This window comes from Cibotium barometz, chromosome 24 (genome assembly GCF_041138505.1).
Source record: "Cibotium barometz isolate CiBa-2024 chromosome 24, ASM4113850v1, whole genome shotgun sequence".
Lineage (NCBI taxonomy): Eukaryota > Viridiplantae > Streptophyta > Polypodiopsida > Cyatheales > Cibotiaceae > Cibotium > Cibotium barometz.
The window spans coordinates 29,131,265-29,155,234 of record NC_141069.1 but is presented as its reverse complement, the minus strand read 5'-3'; the positions used below and the strand labels follow the sequence as shown (position 1 = coordinate 29,155,234).

At 39.2% G+C, this 23,970-nt stretch overlaps 1 protein-coding gene and 1 long non-coding RNA gene across 2 annotated transcripts; both read left to right on the top strand.

Moving 5' to 3' along the window:
* The first annotated feature begins 918 nt into the window (after positions 1 to 918).
* On the top strand, positions 919 to 17,025 carry LOC147625137 (uncharacterized). The gene is made up of 2 exons (XR_015268931.1): positions 919 to 1,204; positions 16,636 to 17,025. It is a non-coding gene; the product is annotated as an uncharacterized LOC147625137 (long non-coding RNA).
* A 1,074-nt stretch (positions 17,026 to 18,099) lies between these two features.
* Positions 18,100 to 19,056, top strand: LOC147625136 (crinkler effector protein 8-like). Its single transcript, XM_086817945.1, has one exon. It carries the CDS (start codon positions 18,100 to 18,102, stop codon positions 19,054 to 19,056), a length of 957 nt encoding a protein of 318 aa, XP_086674071.1.
* The last annotated feature ends 4,914 nt before the right edge of the window (positions 19,057 to 23,970 follow it).

Sequence of the window (23,970 nt, the reverse complement as noted above, 5' to 3'; positions counted from 1 at the left end):
CGTAATATAAAGGGTTGCCCCAAGTTATCGACTCATCCGGTATATATATATATATATATTATATATAGATATATATATATATATATATATAAATATAAAAAAAATATATATATATCTATGTATATAATATATATATATATATATATATATATATATATATATATAGCGATAAGGGTCTCCACCTACCTCCACTCAATAAGTGGGAATACAGCTGGAAAGTTTCCACCTACCCCCACTCTCCACCTACCTCCACTCACTTATCTATCACCGCACTAATAAGTGATACAGCTGGAATATGCTTTCCTTTTCCTATATAACCCAAGCCTTGGTAATGTATTGTTCAAGTTTTGTTGTAACCTCTTAGCACCCAGTGTTTCAGCACCCAGCCCTTCTTTCCCTTCTAGTTATTTGCTTCAGCCTTCTTTCTGCGATTGTTTATAAACCATCATCCTTGTGTAAAGCATATATATGGATTGCTTTAGTTTCTTTGTAACTCTTATGTGTTCTTTTTTAAATAGTCAGTGTGAATTTTATCTGTGCATACACAAGATAAACAAGAAAGACCTAGGCTGCGCCTAGCTATCATATATATATATATATATATATTATATAATATATATATATATATATTATATTATATAATATATATATATATTATAAATATATATAATATATATATATATATATATATATTATATAATATATATAATATATATATATATATAAAATATATAATATATATATATATATATATATATAATATATAATATATATAATATATATATATATATAATATATAATATATATATATATATATTATATATATTATATAATATATATATATATATATTATATATATATATATATATATATAATATATTATATATATATATATATATATATATATATATATAGGATTTCATGTTCAAAACACGTTCTAACCAAATTTGTTTTGTTTAGGCCCTTGTCACACTTCCTTTTTTGTCCTCGACAAGCCCAGCCAAGTCACCTTACGTAGAGTGCTGTAGTGCGTTTCGAGACGGTCAAGTGCAGCACAATTCCTAGGATCACAGCGAAAGCATGGAGTTCCTTCAAGTCGTAAAGGAGGATGGAACTTTGGTTTCTCGACAACAGTGTCCCAAGGAAGGGAAGGCGGCGGGAAGAGTCCTGGCAATACTTGAGAAGAAGGGTTTGAAAGGCTCAGGTAAGCTCAGGAGACGATCTTGTTTACCCTGGTGTTATCACATTTCTTCCTGCTGTATCAGGTAAGCTCAGGAGTGTGCTCAGAAGTCGATTTTCTTTTGGAAAGTAGTCTTGGAAATGTTCCCGTTCTATTAACTTGCATCCCATCAAGGGCTGGACATGAAAAGCTTTCCCTAAATTTCCGTTTTCCCACATCAAGGGGGATTTTCACACACACACACACACACACACACGCTCACACACAAGCGGTGTGGTTAGTTTCTTGTTGTTGGGTTGTTCTTTGTTCTTGGGGTTGATAGTGTTTTTTTGAGAGTGTATTAAAAAATGGAGCTGCTTCTTTCCTTGAACATGATGTGGATTTGCCCAAGAGTCTTAGAGGCACTGCATATAGGAGTTGCTCGATAGCTTGATAGGCAATGCCCTAAAAAAGATGGCTGTGCCCTGAGGTTTTAGAGTATTTACAAGGTATGCGGTTGCTTGGAGTACAAACTTTGATCTACCATGGGATATAAGGACTAGCCATATAGTTAGGCTTTGGTACAAGTATAATGGGTTCCATATTTCTCCATCGTTGTCGCTAGGGTTGGGAGCTTATTAGTGGTATTAGATCTTAGCACGTGGCCTAGCTGATGGGCAAGGCCTTGCAGGAGTGCGGGGTGCTTCGAGTCGTCGAGACCACCTGGCTAGAGGCCATTCACACTCTACGTGGACACTTTGACCACTTGTAGGTTGCGTCCAATCGTATCCTGGTCGCTGAGAGACTTTTCTTAGGACATGGTATTTGAGCCCCTTCAATGGTAGGGATGTGGATCCCCTCTCATTGTAGTGGCTTTTCTCCCACCCTTTATGTGAGATAGTTTTGAGTGAGTTTTTTTTTTCTTGAGCAGTGGCCTAGTTGTACATGCTTATCTCTAGGGAGTTTGCATTGGTATTGTAGCCCTCTCAAATGATTTGTAAGATCTCATGGTAGCGGCGGGTGTGTTGCATGACATTTGCTCGAGTTGACAATACAGGTCGATGACGCGATGACGGTTTTCACGCAATTATGTGTTTGTGGGTTGGAGCCTTTGGTTGCACTTCACATGTTTTTTGTGAGTTTGTACTTTGCATCATTGTTTGCCAACCAGTTGCTAGGAGAAATCTAGTTGCAGTTTTCTTTGAATTCAAGTGCGGATAGTCTCTACCAACACCTTTGGTGTGGCATAGGAGTTTTCTCGATGTAGGCTCCTAGGAAAGATTCGAGTCACAGGCTCGACTCAAGTGGATCCATGCAACCCATTTACTTGTTAGCTAAAAGCAACTACGGCTGGATCATTCTTCCTCGACAAATTCTCAATCATGCTTCCAAAGGTTGGCATTTGAGCCATGGTGGCTCGAGCCATGTTGGCTTGATGAGGGTTCTCTGATTTCTTGGTAGAATCAATATCACTGCTATTATCCTCTTTCTTGCCTTTCTTGGAAGTGTCTTTGCCTTTGTTCTTTGAGGAGCAATGATTCTTACCTACAAAGCAAGTTCTTGATCTGAATCCACACTTGAACCGGAGACTACTCTTCTTAATATGCTCATAACTTGTTGGAGGGCATAGAGGCATCAACAACACTCTGGAGAAGGTGGAGCAGGGGCACCATAGCCTCTACAGCTTCTCTCTAAAAGGCGGCTCCTTTTAGGAGCCTTTTCTTGTAGGGTTGCACAATTTTTGAGGGCATTGAATCCCTCTACCTAGTTCAATCTCAAGAGTTTTTCCAGATCACCCTTATAGGCTTTTCTAAGTCCAATAGCCAAAATGCTGTTTGGTATATTGGGCTTTGGAGAAGTCTAAATCCAAGTACAAAGCAACTCTACATAAGTACATGAGGGAAGTGGAATTCAAAGTAGAAGATTAGGTTTGAGAAGGCTAGATTGGGGAAGACAACGAGCAAAGATGGGAAATGTAATTCTATTGGGGTCCAAAAGTTTTATCTTAAATTGTCTAACAAGTACTATGGACCATTTCAGATCGTGGAACTAACAAGTACTATGGACCATTTCAAATCTTGGAACCAATCAACGAGGTAGCTATTAGATTGGTACGACCTTATCATTGTAACATTCACAATGCTTTTCGTGCGAGTTGTTAAACGCCTTTTAAAGGGGTAGATCTCCCAGATCTAGGATCACGATTCCCCACATGTGGACGGATTGGAAGAGATTCTTCATCGAGAGCACGTAGTTTATTACAAAGACAGAAAGATGAAAGGCGACAAGAATGTTCCGACTATCGATGCATGTTCAAGCAATGTTTATAGCATCTCCAATGTTCATGGAGGCACTTTTCTAGGTAGTAGTAGCTTTCATTTAGAGAGTTAAGAGCCATAGGTCGAGACAGACTTCGTAGACGGGGTCTCGAGTAATCCAGGAGGATTGGAAACTCATGTAGACAAGGGTCATGGCATGCTCATGTGCTTCATTGGTTCTTAGTGCATGGGCTTGATATGGCTAGGCTTCCTTGTTTTCAGCTTAATAAGGATTGCCCATCCGTGCGTCTCTCTTGCGTGGAGAGGAACGACCTCATGAGGCATGACCTTTACAGTTGTAGACTAGAGAGACATGGACCCAGTCTCCACACCCGCTTCTATGCAACATTACGTGGATTATTTTCTATAGTTAAGAGAGGATGGTTTCATTTAGAGGCCCGACTATATGGATGTGTATATGTCTCATGCTATGTGACTCACCATTGGCCAGCTTCTAGTATCCTCCCACACTAGAGATCGAGGCTGGTAGAGCAAATGCAGTACAAAGAGGGACGCATTTGTCGACTATATCTGTAACTTTTTAGCTATGACTAGCTAATCTTGTTAAAGATAATGTCAACACCTTCTAAAGTTGTCTCTAAATGTGAGTTAACTAATGAATGTATAGAAAATACATGTGTATTTTTAGTGCACATTCGATGGATCTTGGAGAACCAAATGTGTTAGGGTTTGGAACCATAAGGATAGATAGGGTTTGGAACCTTTAGGGTCAGGGACCCTAAGATTAGAAAAGGTTTGGAACCCTAGGGGTCTGAGTCCTGGGATCCAAAGGTAAGAGGCCTTCTATGTGGGTCAGTATATGTTCTTGATCTATCTTGAGCCCTCTTAATACTGTCTTTAGCAAGTTTAAGCATTTCATTCATATCTTCTAAAAAGTCTTTAGTTGCTTGTACTCTTTCCTTTTGCAGTCCTACTGCATAAGGAGCTCTAGGCTGAAATCCATACATTAACATAAATGGACTATATCCAGTGGAAGAGTGCTTGACACTATTATATGCAAACTCTAGTATAGGTAAGTACTCTTCCCAATTAGTTTGTTGTTTACTAACATATGCTCATAGCATATCTTCTAGGATATGATTAACCCTTTCAGTCTAACCTTGAGTTTGAGGATGTTCAGCTGTACTCATGCTAAGTTCAGTATCCAACCTTTTAAACAAAGCTCTCCAAAAGTGGCTTTTGAATTTTCTATCTCTATGTGATACAATGTCTGTTGGTAAGCCATGTAATTGATAGAGGTTCTCTACAAATAATCTAGCCAATTCATTGGTTTTAACATTAGATTTAGTTGGTATAAACGCAGCCATCTTGGTTAATCTATCCACTATTACCCAGGTAGAGTCGTACCCCCTTTGCATTCTAGGTGAGCTAACTATAAAGTCCATGGAGATACTCTCCCATTTCCTTGAAGGAATGTCTAATGGGTGGAGTAGTCCTCCTATCTTAAGCCTTTCAGCTTTATTGATCTGACATTTATTACATTTAACCACAAAATCTAGGACGTCCTTGTGCATTCCAGACCAATAAAATTGCCTTTTAACAAGACTATATGTCTTGTTCACACCTGGGTGTCCCGCACATGGACTATCATGACACTCATAAAGTATCTGGCGCCTTATCTCTTCATTTCTTGGGACACAAACCCTACCTTTGTAGAGTAAATAGCCATTATCTATTCTTCGACTTGAATCCGTCTAAAGCACCCGTCTCGATGCTTCATTCTCATTGGAAACCTCTTTTTCTGGATCCCCCTTTTGGATGGTTTCCCATATCTTGGAATATGTAGGATCAACTTGACATTTCTCTCTTAATGATTCAAGTAGATCACTATTGAATCGAGTAAAACTCAATTCATTTATCACAGGCATCTCGCTAAGGGAATCTGCTACCACATTATATTTCCCTTTACGATACCTAAGCTCATAGTCGAACTCTTGTAAGAGTTCAATCCATCTGGCCTTATGACCTTTTAATTCTGTTTGATGGGAAAGCCACTTAATGCTTTCGTGATCAAACACTATCATAACCTTAGCACCATATAAATAGTGCTTCCATTTCTTTAATGCATGAACAATAGCATACAACTCCCTCTCATATACTGAGTAATTTTGTTGTGCATGGTCTAACTTTTTACTTTCAAATGCTATGGGTCAACCCTCTTGAGTTAGAACCGCACCTACACCAAAATTACTAGCATCTCTCAACCACAAAAGGTTTATTGGGATCCACTATATATAAAACTACCTTTTATTTTTGCATACTTTTCTTTTGATTTTCCCCCCACTCAAAGTTTTTCCCTTTTCTTTTGAGTTGGTTGGTCATGGGGACTATCTTGGCATAATCTTTGATGAATCGACGATAAAATCCAGACATTCCCAAGAAGATTTGCAATTCTTCTAGGTTCTTAGGTTCAGGTCATTCTAAAATAGCTTGGACCTTTTCTAGATCCATCCTGATTTTGTCTCTAGAAATAATATGACCAAGATATTTCTCTGAGCAATTGGAACACTTTTCTAAGATGTTCTAAATGCTCCTTTCACAATGCAAGAGGAGGACTCTCAGGAGGACTTGTGCCTTTCTCTGGCTTCGGCCTCCCCACAGGAGCCTATCGTCTCAATTCACCCTCCACTTCCACCTAGACCTCTTTTTTCAGCGATGGATACAGATTTTCCAATGCTTCCATCACTCCCTTCACAGGCGTTGATACCTTTGCCATCACAGGGAAAGGCTCCTTCCGTTGGGGAGGATGTGACGCAGCTATTCATGGATTGTGTGCCTATCTCATGGCGTTTTGATGTGGCAGGAGTGAGTGCAGATAACTCTGGCCCTTGGAGATTCGAGTCTATTACTCATGTCGATAGTCGCTTCTTACCTCGTAGGGATAGAGGTATCCTTTTCTTTCCTTCTTATTACCCTTCACGGGGGAAGAAGATTGGTCAGAGGACTCGGTTCTCTCTTTTACATGCACACACATATTGCAGCGCTTCACATCTTGGGCACCTGTACTTGCAGCGCAGCTGGTATCTCAATTTCCCATATCAGCAGGGTGAAATGGGAAAACGGCCTCTCTAGATATGTTTTACCAGTTCTTTTTGGTTTTGCAAATACCTGGTCCCCTACCTTGGAGACTCTTCAGTGGCATGTGAAGAGGATCTCCAAGGTTTTGAGTTGCCTTACTCAGTATGTACAGAGATGGTTTGTTTCTGTTCTAGATTTTAGACTAGGGGGAGACATACTCGTGCGTTCTCCAAAGCCAGGCACGTTGGACCCTCCAGATTGTCGGCATGAGGCCAAGCGCCAGCACAGTGAGCGAGCTTAGATGTATGCTCATTGAGGTCTCTAGTGTTATGCATGCCAGTTGTGGTTTTTACATTTTTGATGGATTTGCATATTTTTGTATTCTCCAGGTTTCTCTTACGTGTTAGGTTTAAGGCTTTTGGTGTGTATTTGTGACAATCATTAACCATGATTTTATCCTTTTGTACACATGTACAAATTGACTCTTTTCAAAAGCAATATTTCATTCTCTTTCAAATAGTTTTGATGGATTTGTCTTCTTATTGATAACATCTCCTAAATTCTAGATTTAAACCATTTTGTATCATGCAATTGCGATAGAAGTTAACAATTTTTATTTTGTGTAGCATGTTAAAGAAACATAGAACTTTTGTTCTTGTGCGCAAATATGCATGATCTTGGAATTAAAAACTAAGATAGATGTTGTATATATGATTGTATGATTTATTAGGTGCCACAAAACTCACTAAAGAATTCCTATTCCTAAAAGGTAAATTTGGGCATGTTCCTGGATTCATCTAGGTGTATAATTCAGCCATATTAGCGGACATGCAGATTTCACATTGTGAAGTTTTCGTCCGAGTTGCGGCCAGTTGATATTGTGCTAGTTCTTTCTATCTTTAGCGGTGCATTTGCCCTATCAACTACTTATTATCTGTACTAATTTTTCCTATTTGCTTCTTCCCTTAGTGCTAGGCTTCATTATGGCTGAGTCTACCCTGCATCTCCAGGGGTTCGACAGAAACTCAATACGAAGGCCTTTGTGTGAATATATGCTCGTGTGTGCATGTGCGCGCGCGCGCGTGTGGGGTGTGTGTGTGAGAGCATATCTTGCTACACCCACTATTGGGCACTGATGACGTTAGTGGGGATGTCGTAGTATCTAGTCCATGCTACGCATGTTATTTATAACATCCATGATAGTTCCTTAGTGTATGTTGGCCAAACTTTTAGAATAGCTTTTACAAGGTTTCAAGAACATGTTAGGGAAGCTAGAAGAGTCCTTATTAGAAACACTTTATGAGAGAGTATTAAACCTCTATATGCGGCCATTGCTAAATTTCACTTTGAATCTTTCCATTGAGCATATAGAAGACTCTTTTAGAATTGCTAGAGAGTTTTACAAAGTGGCATGACCTCCAGAGCTTTTTTGGATAAGAACTTTGCATACCTTCTTTCCTAAAGGCTATAATTTGGATGTCAAATCTTCTTTACAAAAAAGTAAGAAAACTTCTCATAAAACCCCTATGCTGTGGAAAAGACATTCTAAACATCCTTCTCTTCCTATTCTCTCTTTGACTATTCCTAGAGTTAGAACAAGTCAATCCTCTTGGCATGGTCGTAGCAAACTCTTTTATCCCTAGGGTAGATGATGCTAGTACTTCAAATTGTAGAGTTTTTTCTTATAGAGACTATAAACGAAGATTAGTATTCTTAGATAGACTCATGAGTTCAGACAAGTTCTGTTATAAAGTTTTTGACATGTATAATGTTAAAATTCTTTTTAAACTTCTTTATACCCTTGAGAACCTTTCTTGTGTTGATCCTAATATTAGTGAGGAAAGATTTGTTTATTACTATCTTTACCTCTCCTGATCTTGACAAAATAGGATGAAGCTCTATTTTACGATCCCCTGAGGTTATAGAAGCACTTCCCCCTTGTGTTAGAAAAGTTTGGAATCATCCTATAGTAGCCTTCAAATATGTTAAAACCTTGGGACAAAAAGCTTTCAATTATAGTGATATCGGGCGAAACTTGAAAGAGCAAAATAAATCAATTCTTAGAAGTGAATGCCCTTGTAGGAAGGTCAGCTTCTCTTCATTTGTAGAAGAATCTTTAGGGCACGTGGTTACAATGGTTTGCTCCATTCTGCTTTCTCCTACACTAAAAGATCTCTTTTCTAGAGGCACTAAATTTAGACTTTCTTCTTCAATCGACTCTTGTCTTCTTCAGGCCATAGAAAAAGGCATATCTAGTTTTGTAGTCAAATTAGAAGATTCTTTAGGAGTTCAAGGCATTTTTTCTCATTGGAAAGCTACTATTTTGAAAAAGGCATAGTACTTCCCTTGTCATGTCTCCCAGTGATTTAGTTGCTCTTAAAAAAATTCAGCGAGATTTTGTTATTTCCCACACAAACAAGTATTCTAATAATTTTGTTTTTACCTCCTCTCAAACTTACTCTAGGTGTTCTCTTTCTTCTCAAGATGTTCTGTTGAAACATCAAGGCTTTTGTAAATCGTTCGGTTTCAAATGCAACCCTACTTTGCCCTTTTTGTATGTTTCATAAGAATCCTATAAAACCTAGGTTTATAGTTGCTTCTTGCAATACTTCTCTTACGGATGTTTCTAAATGGCTTAGTCATTGCTTCAAAGCCATTCTTCCCAGTGTCCATGACCTTTGGAAAGATCTTAAGGATGCTGATGTGCCTACAAACTCAAGTTGGATCTTAGAAGACTCAGTAGGAGTAGTTCCTGTTTTGAAATTCTTGAACTCTTCTCGGAGTATCTCAAAAAAGTAGACTTGGAAGACTTACGAGTAAGGATTAAGATCACTTGCGACTAAAGTTTTTGACTACAAATTAGAAAGAGATAGATACAAGGCTTTACTAGTAGAAAAGTCAGCCTTACATTTTGATTTTTCTTGGTTAAAAACCGAGTTGACTTAGAATAGTTTTAAGTGCTAGACTCTATCATGGCTGAGTATGCCCATCACCTCCGAAAAGTGATAGAAACTTAGTTCGTTGGTTTTATTAAGTATGTTCTTATGAACTAAACTTATACAAACCTGCACCTACTCTTGGGCACTGATGACGTGAGTAGGGATGTCATAGCTTATTGTCCATGCTATGCATGATAGAATTGATGAACATACACTTCATGTTTGGACAAACATTGGAGGTAATGGTTGCACTTTTGAGCCCTGTCTTTTTAAAGTATAGCTTGATGTTTTACACTTGTTGGTAAGTGCTCTAGGTCTAGATTGTTTAGTTCTTTGTATCCTTTTTTCTTTTTAGGTTACGATAGAGTATCCTTTTTTTCTTTTTAGGTTACGGTAGTGCCTTTAAGTATGGGATGTAAAATATACATGTACAATCATGTTAGAATAAACCTATCTAACACACTCCCATAAGTGCCCGACAAACCGCTCAAAAGCTAGACCTTTGGTAAGGAGATCTGCATGGTTATCATCTGGTGCACTTTTACAAGCTCCATAAGCTTGTCCTCAAGCACATCCCTAATGAAGTGGTACTTCACAACTATATGCTTTGTCTTCACATGAAACACTGGATTCTTTGCCAACATGATAGCACTCTGACTATCACAATGTAACTTAGGCACCTCAATAGAAATCCCCAAGTCTCCCACTAGTCGAGCAAGTCATATAGCTTCCTTGCATGCCTCAGATGCTACAATATACTCAGCTTTAGTGGTTGACATGGACATGCAATTCTGCAAATGAGATCGCCAAGAAACAACACCTCTAGTAAAAATGAAGACATAACTTGAAGTAGACCTCCTCTTGTCCATATCCCCTACATAATTTGCATTCGTGTACCCAAGTACACATGCTTCTTTTCTTCCAAAGCAAATGCAAAACTCCTTTGTATCATTCAAATATCTCATGACTCCTTTTACTGCCTCCCAATGTTTCTTGCCAAGATTTGACATGTATCGACTGACCACTCCCACTGCATAAGCAATATCCGGTCGTGTACATATCATCACATACATCAAGCTACCAACTATAGAAGATTATGAAACCTTTGCCATTTCATCCTTTTCTGCATCAAATTTGGGACAATCATTTAGGCACAGTTTCACATATGGAGGCAATGGAGTACTCAATGCCTCCCCCCTTTCCATATTGAAACGTTTGAGCACTTTATTGATGTACTCAGTTTAAGATAAGTAAAGCAACTTCTTATCTCTATCTCGCACAATGCACATGCCCAAAATATGACTAGCATCACCCAAATCTTTCATGTCAAAGTAAAGCAACTTCTTATCTCTATCTCGCACAATGCACATGCCCAAAATATGACTAGCATCACCCAAATCTTTCATGTCAAAGCTATCATTCAACTTTGATTTCAAGGCTTTAACTCTTTGATGTTCGTGCTAGCAAGTAACATGTCATCGACATAAAGGATTAAAATCAGCAAGCTACCATCCTTAGGTCCCTTAGTGTAAAGGCAATGATCAATGTCACTTCTTCTATACCCTTGAGAGAGCATAAAAAAATGGAACTTATGATTTCATTCCCTTGGCGCCTGCTTAAGGCCATAAAGACTCTTCTTGAGCTTACAAAAACCAAGTGCTCTCTGCCTTTCTCAACAAACCCTTCTGGCTGGTGCATATATATGTCCTCATGAAGATCACCACATGTAAGAACGTTGTCTTAACATCCATTTGGACAATTTCCATGTCCTCTTTGGTAGCCAATGCAAGAACACAATGCAAAGTAGTCATCCTAACAATAATCGAGAATATCTCTTCAAAATCTACACGTTGTTGTTGCCTGAATCCCTTTGCAACAAGTCTTGCCTTGTACTTTGGTTTGCCATCATTTGTTGTGACCTTCAGCTTATAAACCCATTTGCATGGTAAATCCCTTTTACCCTCAGGCAAATGTACCAATTCCCAAATGGAGTTCTTATGCCGCGAGTCCATTTTCGATTATTGCATAGCTCTCTCCTGCTTTAGCTTATCATCTTTCAATATAGCTTCTTCATAGCAAGAAGGCTCCTCGCAATATGTCAACATGACATAATCTAGAGATGGAATACATCTCTCAAGAGGTCTATGCTCTCTAGTGGACCTCCTCAAAACTGGTTGATCCTTACAATCCTGTGGTTCCACTCTATCTTCTTGAGCAATGGGAGCATTCTGTCCTTGTTGTCTAGCATTATGTGCAATGTCTCTATTATGCACAAATCCATCCTCTTGAAATATCATTCTACATATTTCCATTGTAGGAATAGGTCTCTTATGCATCTTCTCTTCATTAAAGTGAACATCATTATTGTTGCGAAAAATCTTTCTAGCCTCTGGATCCCATGTATGAAGAAGAATTGCCATATTTGGAGAAAGGAGAAAGGCAAGAAAAAGAAGCAGGAAGGAGGCCAGGCCAAAGAGGGTTCCAACGTGAAGATTAAAGAAATTAATGCAATCAGTGAGGATTTTGAAGACGGTGATGTTCTTCTTACCTCAAGCTTGGATGGTGCACATCTGGTTGCTACAAATGATCTTATTATGCATGACTGGATTCTGGGTTTAGGAGCATCATTTCATGTTACTCCTCATAAGGAGTGGTTTACCACTTATGATGCATCTCACAAGGGGCAAGTTTGCCTTGGAAATGACTATGCATGTGAGATTGTTGGAGTTGGTGATGTGAAGCTCAAGTTTTAACATGGTTCTACCTTCACACTCAAGAATGTGAGACATGTGCCAAAGCTCACCAAGTGCTTGATTTGTGTAGGATAGCTGGATGATGCAGGTTTTACGTGTTAGGTTTAAGGCTTTTGGTGTGTATTTGTGACAATCACTAACCATGATTTTATCCTTTTGTACACATGTACAAATTGACTCTTTTCAAAAGTAATATTTCATTCTCTTTCAAATGGTGCCTAGTTTTGATGGATTTGTCTTCTTATTGATAACATCTCCTAAATTCTAGATTTAAACCATTTTGTAAAGTTAACAATTTTTATTTTGTGTAGCATGTTAAAGAACATAGAACTTTTGTTCGTGTGCGCAAATATGCATGATCTTGGAATTAAAAACTAAGATAGATATGATTGTATGATTTATTAGGTGCCACAAAACTCACTAAAGAATTCCTATTCCTAAAAGGTGAATTTGGGCATGTTCCTGGATTCATCTAGGTGTATAATTCAGCCATATTAGCGGACATGCAGATTTCACATTGTGAAGTTTTCGCCCGAGTTGCGGCCAGTTGATATTGTGCTAGTTCTTTCTATGACGTTAGTGGGGATGTCGTAGTATCTAGTCCATGCTATGCATAGTGAAGTTGATAGTTATATAGTCTTGTGGTGGCTGACTACCATGAGTATATAACATGCACTTTCCTAAAAGGTGAATTTGGGCATGTTCCTGGATTCATCTAGGTATATAATTCAGCCGTATTAGCGGACATGCAGATTTTACATTGTGAAGTTTTCGTCCGAGTTGCGGCCAGTTGATATTGTGCTAGTTCTTTCTATCTTTAGCAGTGCATTTGCCCTATCAACTACTTTCTATGTGTACTAATTCTTTCTATTTGCTTCTTCCCTTAGTGCTAGGCTTCATTATGCATAGTGAAGTTGATAGTTATATAGTCTTGTGGCTGACTACCATGAGTATATAACATGCACTTTCCTAAAAGGTGAATTTGGGCATGTTCCTGAATTCATCTAGGTATATATACTTATTATCTGTACTAATTTTTCCTATTTGCTACTTCCCTTAGTGCTAGGCTTCATTATGGCTGAGTCTACCCTGCATCTCCGGAGGTTTGACAGAAACTCAATACGAAGGCCTTTGTGTGAATATATGCTCGTGTGTGTGTGCGTGCGCGCGCGTGTGGGGTGTGTGTGAGAGAGCATATCTTGATACAGAGTTCTACACCCACTATTGGGAACTGATGATGTTAGTGGGGATGTAGTAGTATCTAGTCGATGCTACGCATGTTATTTATAACATCCATGATAGTTTCTTAGTGTATGTTGGCCAAACTTTTAGAACAGCTTTTACAAGGTTTCAAGAACATGTTAGGGAAGCTAGAAGAGTCCTTATTAGAAACACTTTACGAGAGAGTATTAAACCTCTATATGCGGCCATTGCTAAGTTTGGCTTTGAATCTTTCCATTGAGCATATAGAAGACTCTTTTAGAAATGCTAACAAAGTGGCACATGTGACCTCCAGAGCTTTTTTGGATGAGAACTTTGCATACCTTCTTTCCTAAAGGCTATAATTTAGATGGCAAATATTCTTTACAAAAAAGTAAGAAAACTTCTCATAAAACCCCTATGCTTTGGAAAAGACATTCTAAACATCCTTCTCTTCCTATTCTCTCTTTGACTATTCCTAGAGTTAGAACAAGTCAATCCTCTTGGCATGGTCGTAGCAAACTCTTTTATCCCTAGGGTAGATAATGCTAGTACTTCAAATTGTAGAGTTTTTTCTTATAGAGACTATAAACGAAGATTAGTATTCTTAGATAGACTCATGAGTTCAGACAAGTTCTGTTATAAAGTTTTTGACAAGTATAATGTTAAAATTCTTTTTAAACTTCTTTATACCCTTGAGAACTTTTCTTGTATTGATCTTAATATTAGTGAGGAAAGATTTGTTTATTACTATCTTTACCTCTCCTGATCTTGACAAAATAGGATTAAGCTCTATTTTACGATCCCCTGAGGTTATAGAAGCACTTCCCCCTTGTGTTAGAAAAGTTTGGAATCATCCTATAGTAGCCTTCAAATATGTTAATACCTTGGGACAAAAGCTTTCAATTATAGTGATATCGGGTGAAACTTGAAAGAGCACAATAAATCAATTCTTAGAAGTGAATGCCCTTGTAGGAAGGTCAGCTTCTCTTCGTTTGTAGAAAAATCTTTAGGGCACGTGGTTACAACGGTTTGCTCCATTCTACCTTGGCCTACACTAAAAGATCTCTTTTCTAAAGGCACTAAATTTAGACTTTCGTCTTCAATCGACTCTTGTCTTCTTCAGGCCATAGAAAAAGGCATATCTAGTTTTGTAGTCAAATTAGAAGATTCTTTAGGAGTTCAAGGCATTTTTTCTCATTGGAAAGCTACTATTTTGGAAAAGGCATAGTACTTCCCTTGTCATGTCTCCCAGTGATTTAGTTGCTCTTAAAAAATTCCAGCGAGTTTTTGTTATTTCCCACACCACAGACAAGTGTTTGAATAATTTTGTTTTTACTTGTAAAAAGTTTTACTCAGAATGTTTGTTAAATCGTTCGGTTTCAAATGCAACCCTACTTTGCCTTTTTTGTATGTTTCATAAGAATCCTATAAAACCGAGGTTTATAGTTGCTTCTTGCAATACTTCTCTTACGGATGTTTCTAAATGGCTTAGTCATTGCTTCAAAGCCATTCTTCCCTGTGTCCATGACCTTTGGAAAGATCTTAAGGATGTTGATGTGCCTACAAACTCAAGTTGGATCTTAAAAGACTGAGTAGGAGTAGTTCCTGTTTTGAAATTCTTGAACTCTTCTCGGAGTATCTCAGAAAAGTAGACTTGGAAGACTTACGAGTAAGGATTTAGATCACTTGTGACTAAAGTTTTTGACTACAAATTAGAAAGAGATAGATACAAGGCTTTACTAGTAGAAAAGTCAGTCTTACATTTTGATTTTTCTTGGTTAAAAACCGAGTTGACTTAGAATAGTTTTAAGTGCTAGACTCTATCATGGCTGAGTATGCCCATCACCTTCGGAAAGTGATAGAAACTCAGTTCGTTGGTTTTATTAAGTATGTTCTTATGAACTAACCTTATACAAACCTGCACCTACTCTAGGGCACTGATGACGTGAGTAGGCATGTCATAGCTTATTGTCCACGCTATGCATGATAGAATTGATGAACCTACACTTCATGTTTGGACAAACATTGGAGGTAATGGTTGCACTTTTGAGCCTTGTCTTTTTAAAGTTTAGCTTGATGTTTTACACTTGTTGGTAAGTGCTCTAGGTCTAGATTGTTTAGTTCTTTGTATCCTTTTTTTCTTTTTAGGTTACGGTAGAGTATCTCAACACGGAAGTTTCAGTTCTTGTTAATGATGATGTGTGTGCATGTTTTATTTTTAATATAAATAAAATAACAATAATAGAAAATATTTTTAATATTTTTTTATATGCTTTTAATTTTTAGTTTTTAGTTTTTTTCTTGGAAAGATTTCTTTAGTTGTCCTTTGTTTTGTTTGTTTGTGTTTTGCTATATTTACTTTCAAATGCTTTCTATCAAACTCTAAATTGGTAAGTTCAGATTTTTCTGTGCTTATGAAGGTATATAAGTAGATAAGCCACCTGAATCATCTGGATTTTTCTGTGCTTATGAAGGTATATAAGTGGAGTGGGTGTGTGAGAGCATATCTTGATACGAAGTTCTACACCCACTATTGTGCACTGATGGCGTTAGTGGGGATGTCATAGTATCTAGTCCATACTATGCATAATGAAGTTGATAGTTATATAGTCTTGTGGTTGACTACCATGAGTATATAACATGCACGCTCCTAAAAGGTGAATTCGGGCATGTTCCTGAATTCATCTAGGTATATAATTCAACCGTATTAGCGGACATGCAGATTTCACATTGTGAAGTTTTCGTCCGAGTTGCGGCCAGTTGATATTGTGCTAATTCTTTCTATCTTTAGTGGTGCGTTTGCCCTATCAACTACTTATTTACTGTACTAATTCTTCCCATTTGCTTGTTCCCTTAGTGCTAGGCTTCATTATGGCTGAGTCTGCCCTGCATCTCCGGAGGTTTGACAGAAACTCGGTACAAAGGCCTTTGTGTGAATATGTGCTCTTATGTGTGTGTGTGTGTGTGGAGTGGGTGTGTGAGAGCATATCTTGATACGAAGTTCTACACCCACTATTGGGCACTGATGACGTTAGTGGGGATGTCATAGTATCTAGTCCATACTATGAAGTTGATAGTTATATAGTCTTGTGGTTGACTACCATGAGTATATAACATGCACGCTCCTAAAAGGTGAATTCGGGCATGTTCCTGAATTCATCTAGGTATATATATAGATAAGCCATCTGAATCATCTGGATCTGCCTCCTCTGTCTCTGTTGTAGCACCTTTGACTCGTGCCAGCTCGAGCACTAGATCTCTATCTTGCTGCTGATGAAATGGTGGTGGCCTGCACTCGGACTCTGACTCTTGAATGGCTCAGCGTAGTGCAAATCAGCTGCATCGCCTTCTTGTACAACATTGCATAAATGTCTCACTCGTGTGATGGGATCTCTAGAATTGCCTTTACCTTCTCGATGTCAATCAAGTCGACATTCACTAGGCGAGGCTCAATGGCTTCATGGAGCATTCTTCCTCGACTTTGATTTGGGCCATGCTTCTCTCCAAATTATTCACCAGGCGTGGGCACAGTTGGAATCTTGCAGTTTGGTCTGCAAGGTGGTGGGTAGCCGTTCAACTGCTTCCGACCGTTCAACTGCTTCAATTCGAGTCCTCTTCACAGGCAGATTTGGTTTTAGAGAGGAGCCCTATTGATTTTCACAGAGCTTTTGCATACTTCTACAGAGAGGAGCCCCTTGTCAGTATGATGAGGACTGCCCATACTTCTGCCTTTCCCACTTGAGAAAATCTGACAGGTAGTGTGAAAAAGACACTAGTAAAAGAGATGCAGATTTTAGCAGCAGGGGTTCAGGCGTGAGAATACTTTTTTCCTTGTGGACAAGGGGCCCCTTTCCCTTTGTTTTTCCCTAAGGTGCGGGTGCGGGGGTGAAAGTCCCCTGCTGTCCAAGTGCACCTAGCTAGGTATGTGGTGAGTCGGTGACACCTCTGCAAAAGCTCATGATGTTGTCGCAGTCTGCAAAGTGGGAATTACACAATACAATGTATTCTCTCTCTCTCTCTCTCTCTCTCTCTCTCTCTCCATGCAACACCACTACTGCAGCATTAACACACTCTTACTAATAAGGAATGAAGATGCTAGCAGGAGCAAAAGAAGGTGCGTTCTTCGCTGCTTACAAGTGTGCAATTTTATGGAGAAATTTTTATAATTTTTGTCACCAGATTTACGTTATCGAATAACTTTTCATTCAAAAATGCAGATATGCGAAGTTTTTCAGGTCGTCGTGAGGACCATACCAGAGAGTTTTTGATGTCTGTTTCAAAGCCCTTTGATTTGGAGATTGAAGACTCCGCAGAAGGCTTGCTACAAATGATACATGAAGAATTAATTGCCTTGCAAACTACCTGTCCTGGATCATTTATATGAGCAGCTGGCTTCTGATTCTACATGGAGAGAGAGGCTTATATCAGACGTGGAATTTTGGTGTCCTGCATTTACAACCAATTTAACTTATGCACTACAAAAAGATCCACTGCCCTCTGAAGCTAGTGAGGCTCTCTGCCAGTTGCTGTGGGATGCGCTAGTGGCAAATACATTGCTAGATCTGATAAATAAATCAGGTCAAAGTGGGATCTCTCTCAATCGTAACTGCAGAGATCCTTCGGGAAGTTCAAAATCTACCACAAGGCCTGTTTTTTTCTTTATTATGTGTGGTTTGCTTATCCTGAAGATGGAGGAGAAGGCCTCTGGCAGTTCCCTAGCAACACCTGCAAATGAGCAAGTGGATAAGCTTGCTCAATATGACCCGGTGTATTTTGGTACTTTTGACAGGAGCTGGCTTCTAGGGGCGGCAACATCTGGCAGTACTATTGCATTCTATGCCTTGAACCGGCTCTCAAAACGCCAATATTTGATAGCTGGGCCATTCAATGGAGCCCATATTGATGGCAAGTATTTAGTCCTGAAGTGTATTTATAACATATGGAGATATGCTCTTACACTGCAAAAGAAAAGAAGTAGCTTCTCAGAACTGACACCTTTCCCAGGTGTGATATGGAGCACAACATACGATGGTATCAAGAGGGATATCGAATTCAGAGAAACGACTGTAACAAAGAGGATTAACCCATTCAGTCACCATGTGAAGCTGGGCTACAGTAGGATTGATTATCTCAGAGAAGCATACAGGAAAGAGGGAGACAATATGATTGGAATAGTGTGGGCAAAAAAGGGTCCCAAAGTCAGAGGTGAGCTATACACAGTAGATATGCAACCAGTTGGTGTGGAGAGGAAGCCAGTTCATGAAGCTAAGTTACGTATTGCTATTCATCAGGTGCTTTTGGGATTGGATGTGTTACATCGCAGAGGCCTGGTGCACAGGGATATTAGATGGAGGAATATATTAAGAAGTTCACTTCATGGGTGGTTTTTGATTGATTTAGAGACAGTTTGGGAAGCAGACAAGATGCCACTTTGTGTTTTGAAGGTGTGGGATCATCGTACTCCGTTCCATGAAGGCACATACACCAGGCAGTGTGACTTGTGGCTGGTTGGGAAGCTCTGTGAGGAGTTCCACTTCCTGGACTCCAAGGACTTCAATGCTTTCAAGACTATGCTTCTTGGGTTGACACCAGAATCTACCATGGATGTGCCTTCTGCGTTGAAAGTGTCGTGGCTCATTGAATAGAAATATTTTGATATGATGCCACATGTTAGGCTTATGAGGAGGCTATATGACATGGTAGTACCTACAAAGCTCACATTGAGCAGGGTGAGGAGATTAAAGGGTGATTTTGATGTGATTAAGACCACCATTGGGTAAAGCAAGGATGCCTCCTCTCTGCGACTCTTTGGACTTCATGCTGATGAGGTCTTAAATTCATAAACAGAGGATGTAGGAGAGGGGCACTTTTGGTAGACACGTATATACCTTTTCTCATTTATGCAGATGACATTGTGCTTATAGAAGAGGATATGCAACGACATTTAGAGGCAATATGGTGTGATGTAGAGTCGAGGAACCTCACTATTATGGTATGATGTAGAGTTGAGGAACCTCATTGTTAACCTTGGCAAAACTAGGGTCATGATATTTGATACTACACCTTACTAGTGGGTTGGCAGAACTAGTCCTCAGTTCATTTTGGAGTATGTTACTTCCTATGTATATTTGAGAGTCTTCTTTAGTGGCCTATCGTTCTCCAATGAGAACACAAGATTGATATAAGGTTATGCGGGTGGTTCTCAAATTATTTTGGAGTATGTTACTTCCTATGTATATTTAAGTGTTTTTTATTGGCCTATCTTTCTCCATGAGGGCAGTTAGCAGACGTGAGACTGATATAAGGTCATGCAACTCTTGGGATGTTGGAGAAGACGTGCTCACAAGTGTAGTTTCAAGAACCTAGGACCAAGCTTTTTGTTGACACCTTGGTGACACCTACACTATTTTATGGGGCTCCCATGCCTCAATCATAGGAGTCGTGCACGATAGCCATATGATGGGCAAAGATAGATGGAGATGCCTCTAGTCACAATGATAGCTAGATTAATTAACATTAAGATAGAAGGTACCACACGAGGTTGTTCGAGCAAAGATCGGGCGACAAAGATCATGGTAGGAGCCCTTACTAGACGTGTTGTCTTCTTGCACAGTGGTGCCTAGACATAGATATGTCAGATTGGCGATGGAGTCTTTTAGACAGTTAGTTGAGAACAATGATGAGACATGTTGGGATATCGATAGATTACCATCTAAAAATCCTAATTAGTCATTTTAATGCTAGTATTCATAAACAATGGTGATTGTCCCTACCCCCCAAGCGTCCAATCAGTTGACTACAATCAAGGTAATGTCACGTTAATCCTGAAAGAATGCTCCATCCACCTACTTTGAAATAGTCAATGAATTTCAACAAATAATAGTGATTGTCAAGGCTACCATGTTGAAGTTATTACTCCTTGGTGAAACCTACACTGTTTTATGGGGCTCCCATGCCTCAATCATAGGAGTCGTGCATGACAGCCATATGATGGGTAAAGATAGATGGAGATGCCTCTAGTCACAATGATAGCTAGATTAATTCACATTAAGATAGAAGGTACCACACGAGGTTGTTCGAGCAAAGATCGGGCGACAAAGATCATGGTAGGAGCCCTTACTAGACCTGTTTTCTTCTTGCACAGTCTATGGGAGGTGCCTAGACATAGATATGTCAGACTGGCGATGGAGTTTTTTAGACATTTAGTTGAGAACAGTGATGAGACATGTTGGTATGCTCAACTCACTACATGGTTCAGCCTACGTGGGATATCGATAGATTACCATCTAAAAACCCTAATTAGTCATTTTAATGCTAGTATTAATAAAAAATGGTGATTGTCCCTACCCCCCAAGCGTTTAATCAGTTGACTACAATCAAGGTAATGTCACGTTAATCCTGAAAGAAGGCTCCATCCATCCCACTTTGAAATAGTCAATGAATTTCAACAAATAATAGCGATTGTCAAATCTACCATGTTGAAGTTATTACTCCTTGTGAAATAAGTTGTAACACCTTCTCTTGTTCTTCCATGTCCGGTGGTACGTCTAGGACATGGCTCATCAGGGGTGGCCCAACATAATGCTTTACAAGGCATTATAACTTTTCCAATGATGGAGTAATAACAAATGGAAACAAGCCTTTCCATGCGGTTGGACACACTTGTAGTTTGTGTTGTCTCTATCCTGGGTTCTTGGTAATATGATCAAACACATTTTCCTAAAGAAAAACAAATTTTATGATCAAGAAAAGGGACCCAATAGTGTGAAGAAACAAGTTCACTTGCCGCATATGCTTCTTTGCATCCTTGTTTTAATTCTCTTGAGACTTCTTGATGGCTTGTTGGATGAGTAAAAGCTGTGTTTGCAAAGATCTTTTATTGCAGGACACCCTCATGCTACAAACTAGAACATGCTGTAAGCTCACTCATGCTTTAAACAAGGGCTTATCAGTTATTATACTATGATGGGTATGCACACGTATGCTATCAACAACTAGCAAAAACTACAAGCTACCTTGTGCTGCAAACAAACACTTATTTTGCATGCATTCATATGTTACAAAAGCAGGATCAAAAAGACTCTGATTGGTGGAATGCTCACATATGTTGAGTCCATTAGTGTAGGCATCTTGATCTATAAAAAAGTTGCCTAAAAATTAATAACATGTCCTTGTGCTAGAAAAGTAAGGTCAAGGACAACCATCTACTACCTGTTTTTGGGCCCACTCTATAATCTTATGATCTACATAATAGTGAGAAATTGAATGTATGCACATTTTTTGACCTCATGTCCATGCTACAATCAAGGAACCCTTGACATTAGTGCCGAAGCTGTCATGATACAAATAAGCCCCTAAAATTAATGGTATCTATGTGCATCCTCATGCTACATGTAGCACTATCCTACATATAAGCATTAATCAATTCACATTACCCACACTTCTTGATATCTTGCAACTCATAGTTGAAAGAGAAGAATTTAACTAAATCTATGCATAAATTAGATAGCTAGTTCAAATAGACAAGTGACATATAAACATCATCAATTCAACTCATAATTATCAAACATAAAGTGATATGATTCTTTTGATAAAATCAAAAGTAAAAGCCCTGTTTAACCTAGGAGATAGAGTCAATAGCATATGGGGTAAATTGTTTTTGCAAGTATTTCCTCACACGATTTTTTGGCACCAATCAAATGGTTTTTTCATAATGTGACACAATTTCCCCATTTTACATACTCATACAATTTACATACATTTTATTTGACATGCCTCACATCACTGCGGCTTCAACTCCATCCAATTGTGTGCCTCTCTCTTTTACAAACTCCTTAGATGCATGAGCATTTGTTTTGCTGACCTTACATTGTTTTGGGGATAATCAAGAACATGTTGTGATAATCCAATAATCGGCAATGTTCTTTAGAAGAGATTGTCATGTGTGAAGCACTCTCGTACAATTTCTTACTTGTCGCTCCAAAAATGCATTTTAAGACCACTTAATATTAGGATACATGTACACATATGACAATTAGATCAACATAAAGAGCATAGCATTATGTAAAATATTAGAATTTAAATCACCAAGGCATTGGAATAGCCGTTAGGATAGCTAACTCTTAATACCTAACATTATTGTCAGTGTGTGTGAGAGAGAGAGAGAGAGAGAGAGAGAGAGAGAGAGAGAGAGAGAGAGAGAGAGAGAGAGAGAGAGAGAGAGAGAGACAAGAATTAATAGAAATGTCAAATTGCATAGTGGAAATGAACAAGAACAATGTGTAGCACACACACACACACACACACACACACACACACACACACACACACACACAGAGAGAGAGAGAGAGAGAGAGAGAGAGAGAGAGAGAGAGAGAGAGAGAGAGAGAGAGAGAGAGAGAGAGAGAGAGAGAGAGAGAACAAAATGATGATGGATAATCAAGGGATGACCTACAAGAGTCCTCGAGTAGGCTCCAACTTGCGAGTAAGGGCTTTGATTCAACAGATCACAAATGATGATGGGAAACTGACTTAGTGAGTGGCTATTTATATGCACTATAATGCCAAGAAGGGAAAAATAACACAAGACCTGATAAATAGCCCATGACCTAATTAAATAGGGATGAGACCAAATAAAATACTAAAAGGCCTAAAAATTGGACCAAAACTTGACTGATCGGATTGGGTGGCCAACCCACAACCAAGGGCCGCGACAGACTTACTAATACATCTAGGAATGTGACCACTCACACCCCCTCTCAGATCGACATAAGATTTAAAGTGTGTCCCAAGCCAGACTGTGTTGATGAATAACTGAAGTGAATTGGTATGCGAGAGTCTCCGTTGTCTATAGCTGACGAAACCATACCACCTGGTACCACATTAGCTTTGTGTTGACTTCTTGCAATAGCTTCTATGCCCTTGACTCTTTGAAACACTCCCCCTACCTATTTCAGTGTTCGTCATCTCCTTGGATGATGGCAAGGGTGCCCAACTCAACTAAAGGTGGTCTTCTTTAGTGTCTGTATTCAAGCTTGTGTATATACTCTAAGCACTGCCTGTGCCTCTGTTAATCCCTCTCGCATAGGGCGTCTTCATATTTCATTGCCTATTTTGGGAGGACTTTGCACCACTATAGAGAGTGATAGATTTTAGTGATCAGAGATGTCTAGGGAATTTTCTCCTCAAGATTTGGCACCACAAAGAGAGAGAGAGAGAGAGAGAGAGAGAGAGAGAGAGAGAGAGAGAGAGAGAGAGAGAAGTGAGCATCTCCACCCTCAAGCACCCTTCTACCCCTTCCCTTTCCCTTGCTGCTCCTCCCCACCCTTGAACCCCTAACCCTATCTCGGCCCCTCCCCCTGTGCCCCCTCTTCTACCCCTCGCATTGCTCGTTCTTTTCGTTGCACCCCCTCCCCTATGTAACAGCCCCAACTACACTCTCCCTTCAAATTTCCTGCATCGCCCACCCACTCCATCTTGTTGTTATCCCACCCTTTGCCCACCGCCTTTCCCCCCCACCTTTGCTTTTGCTTCGTCCCCTTCTTGCCCCGTGCCCTCCC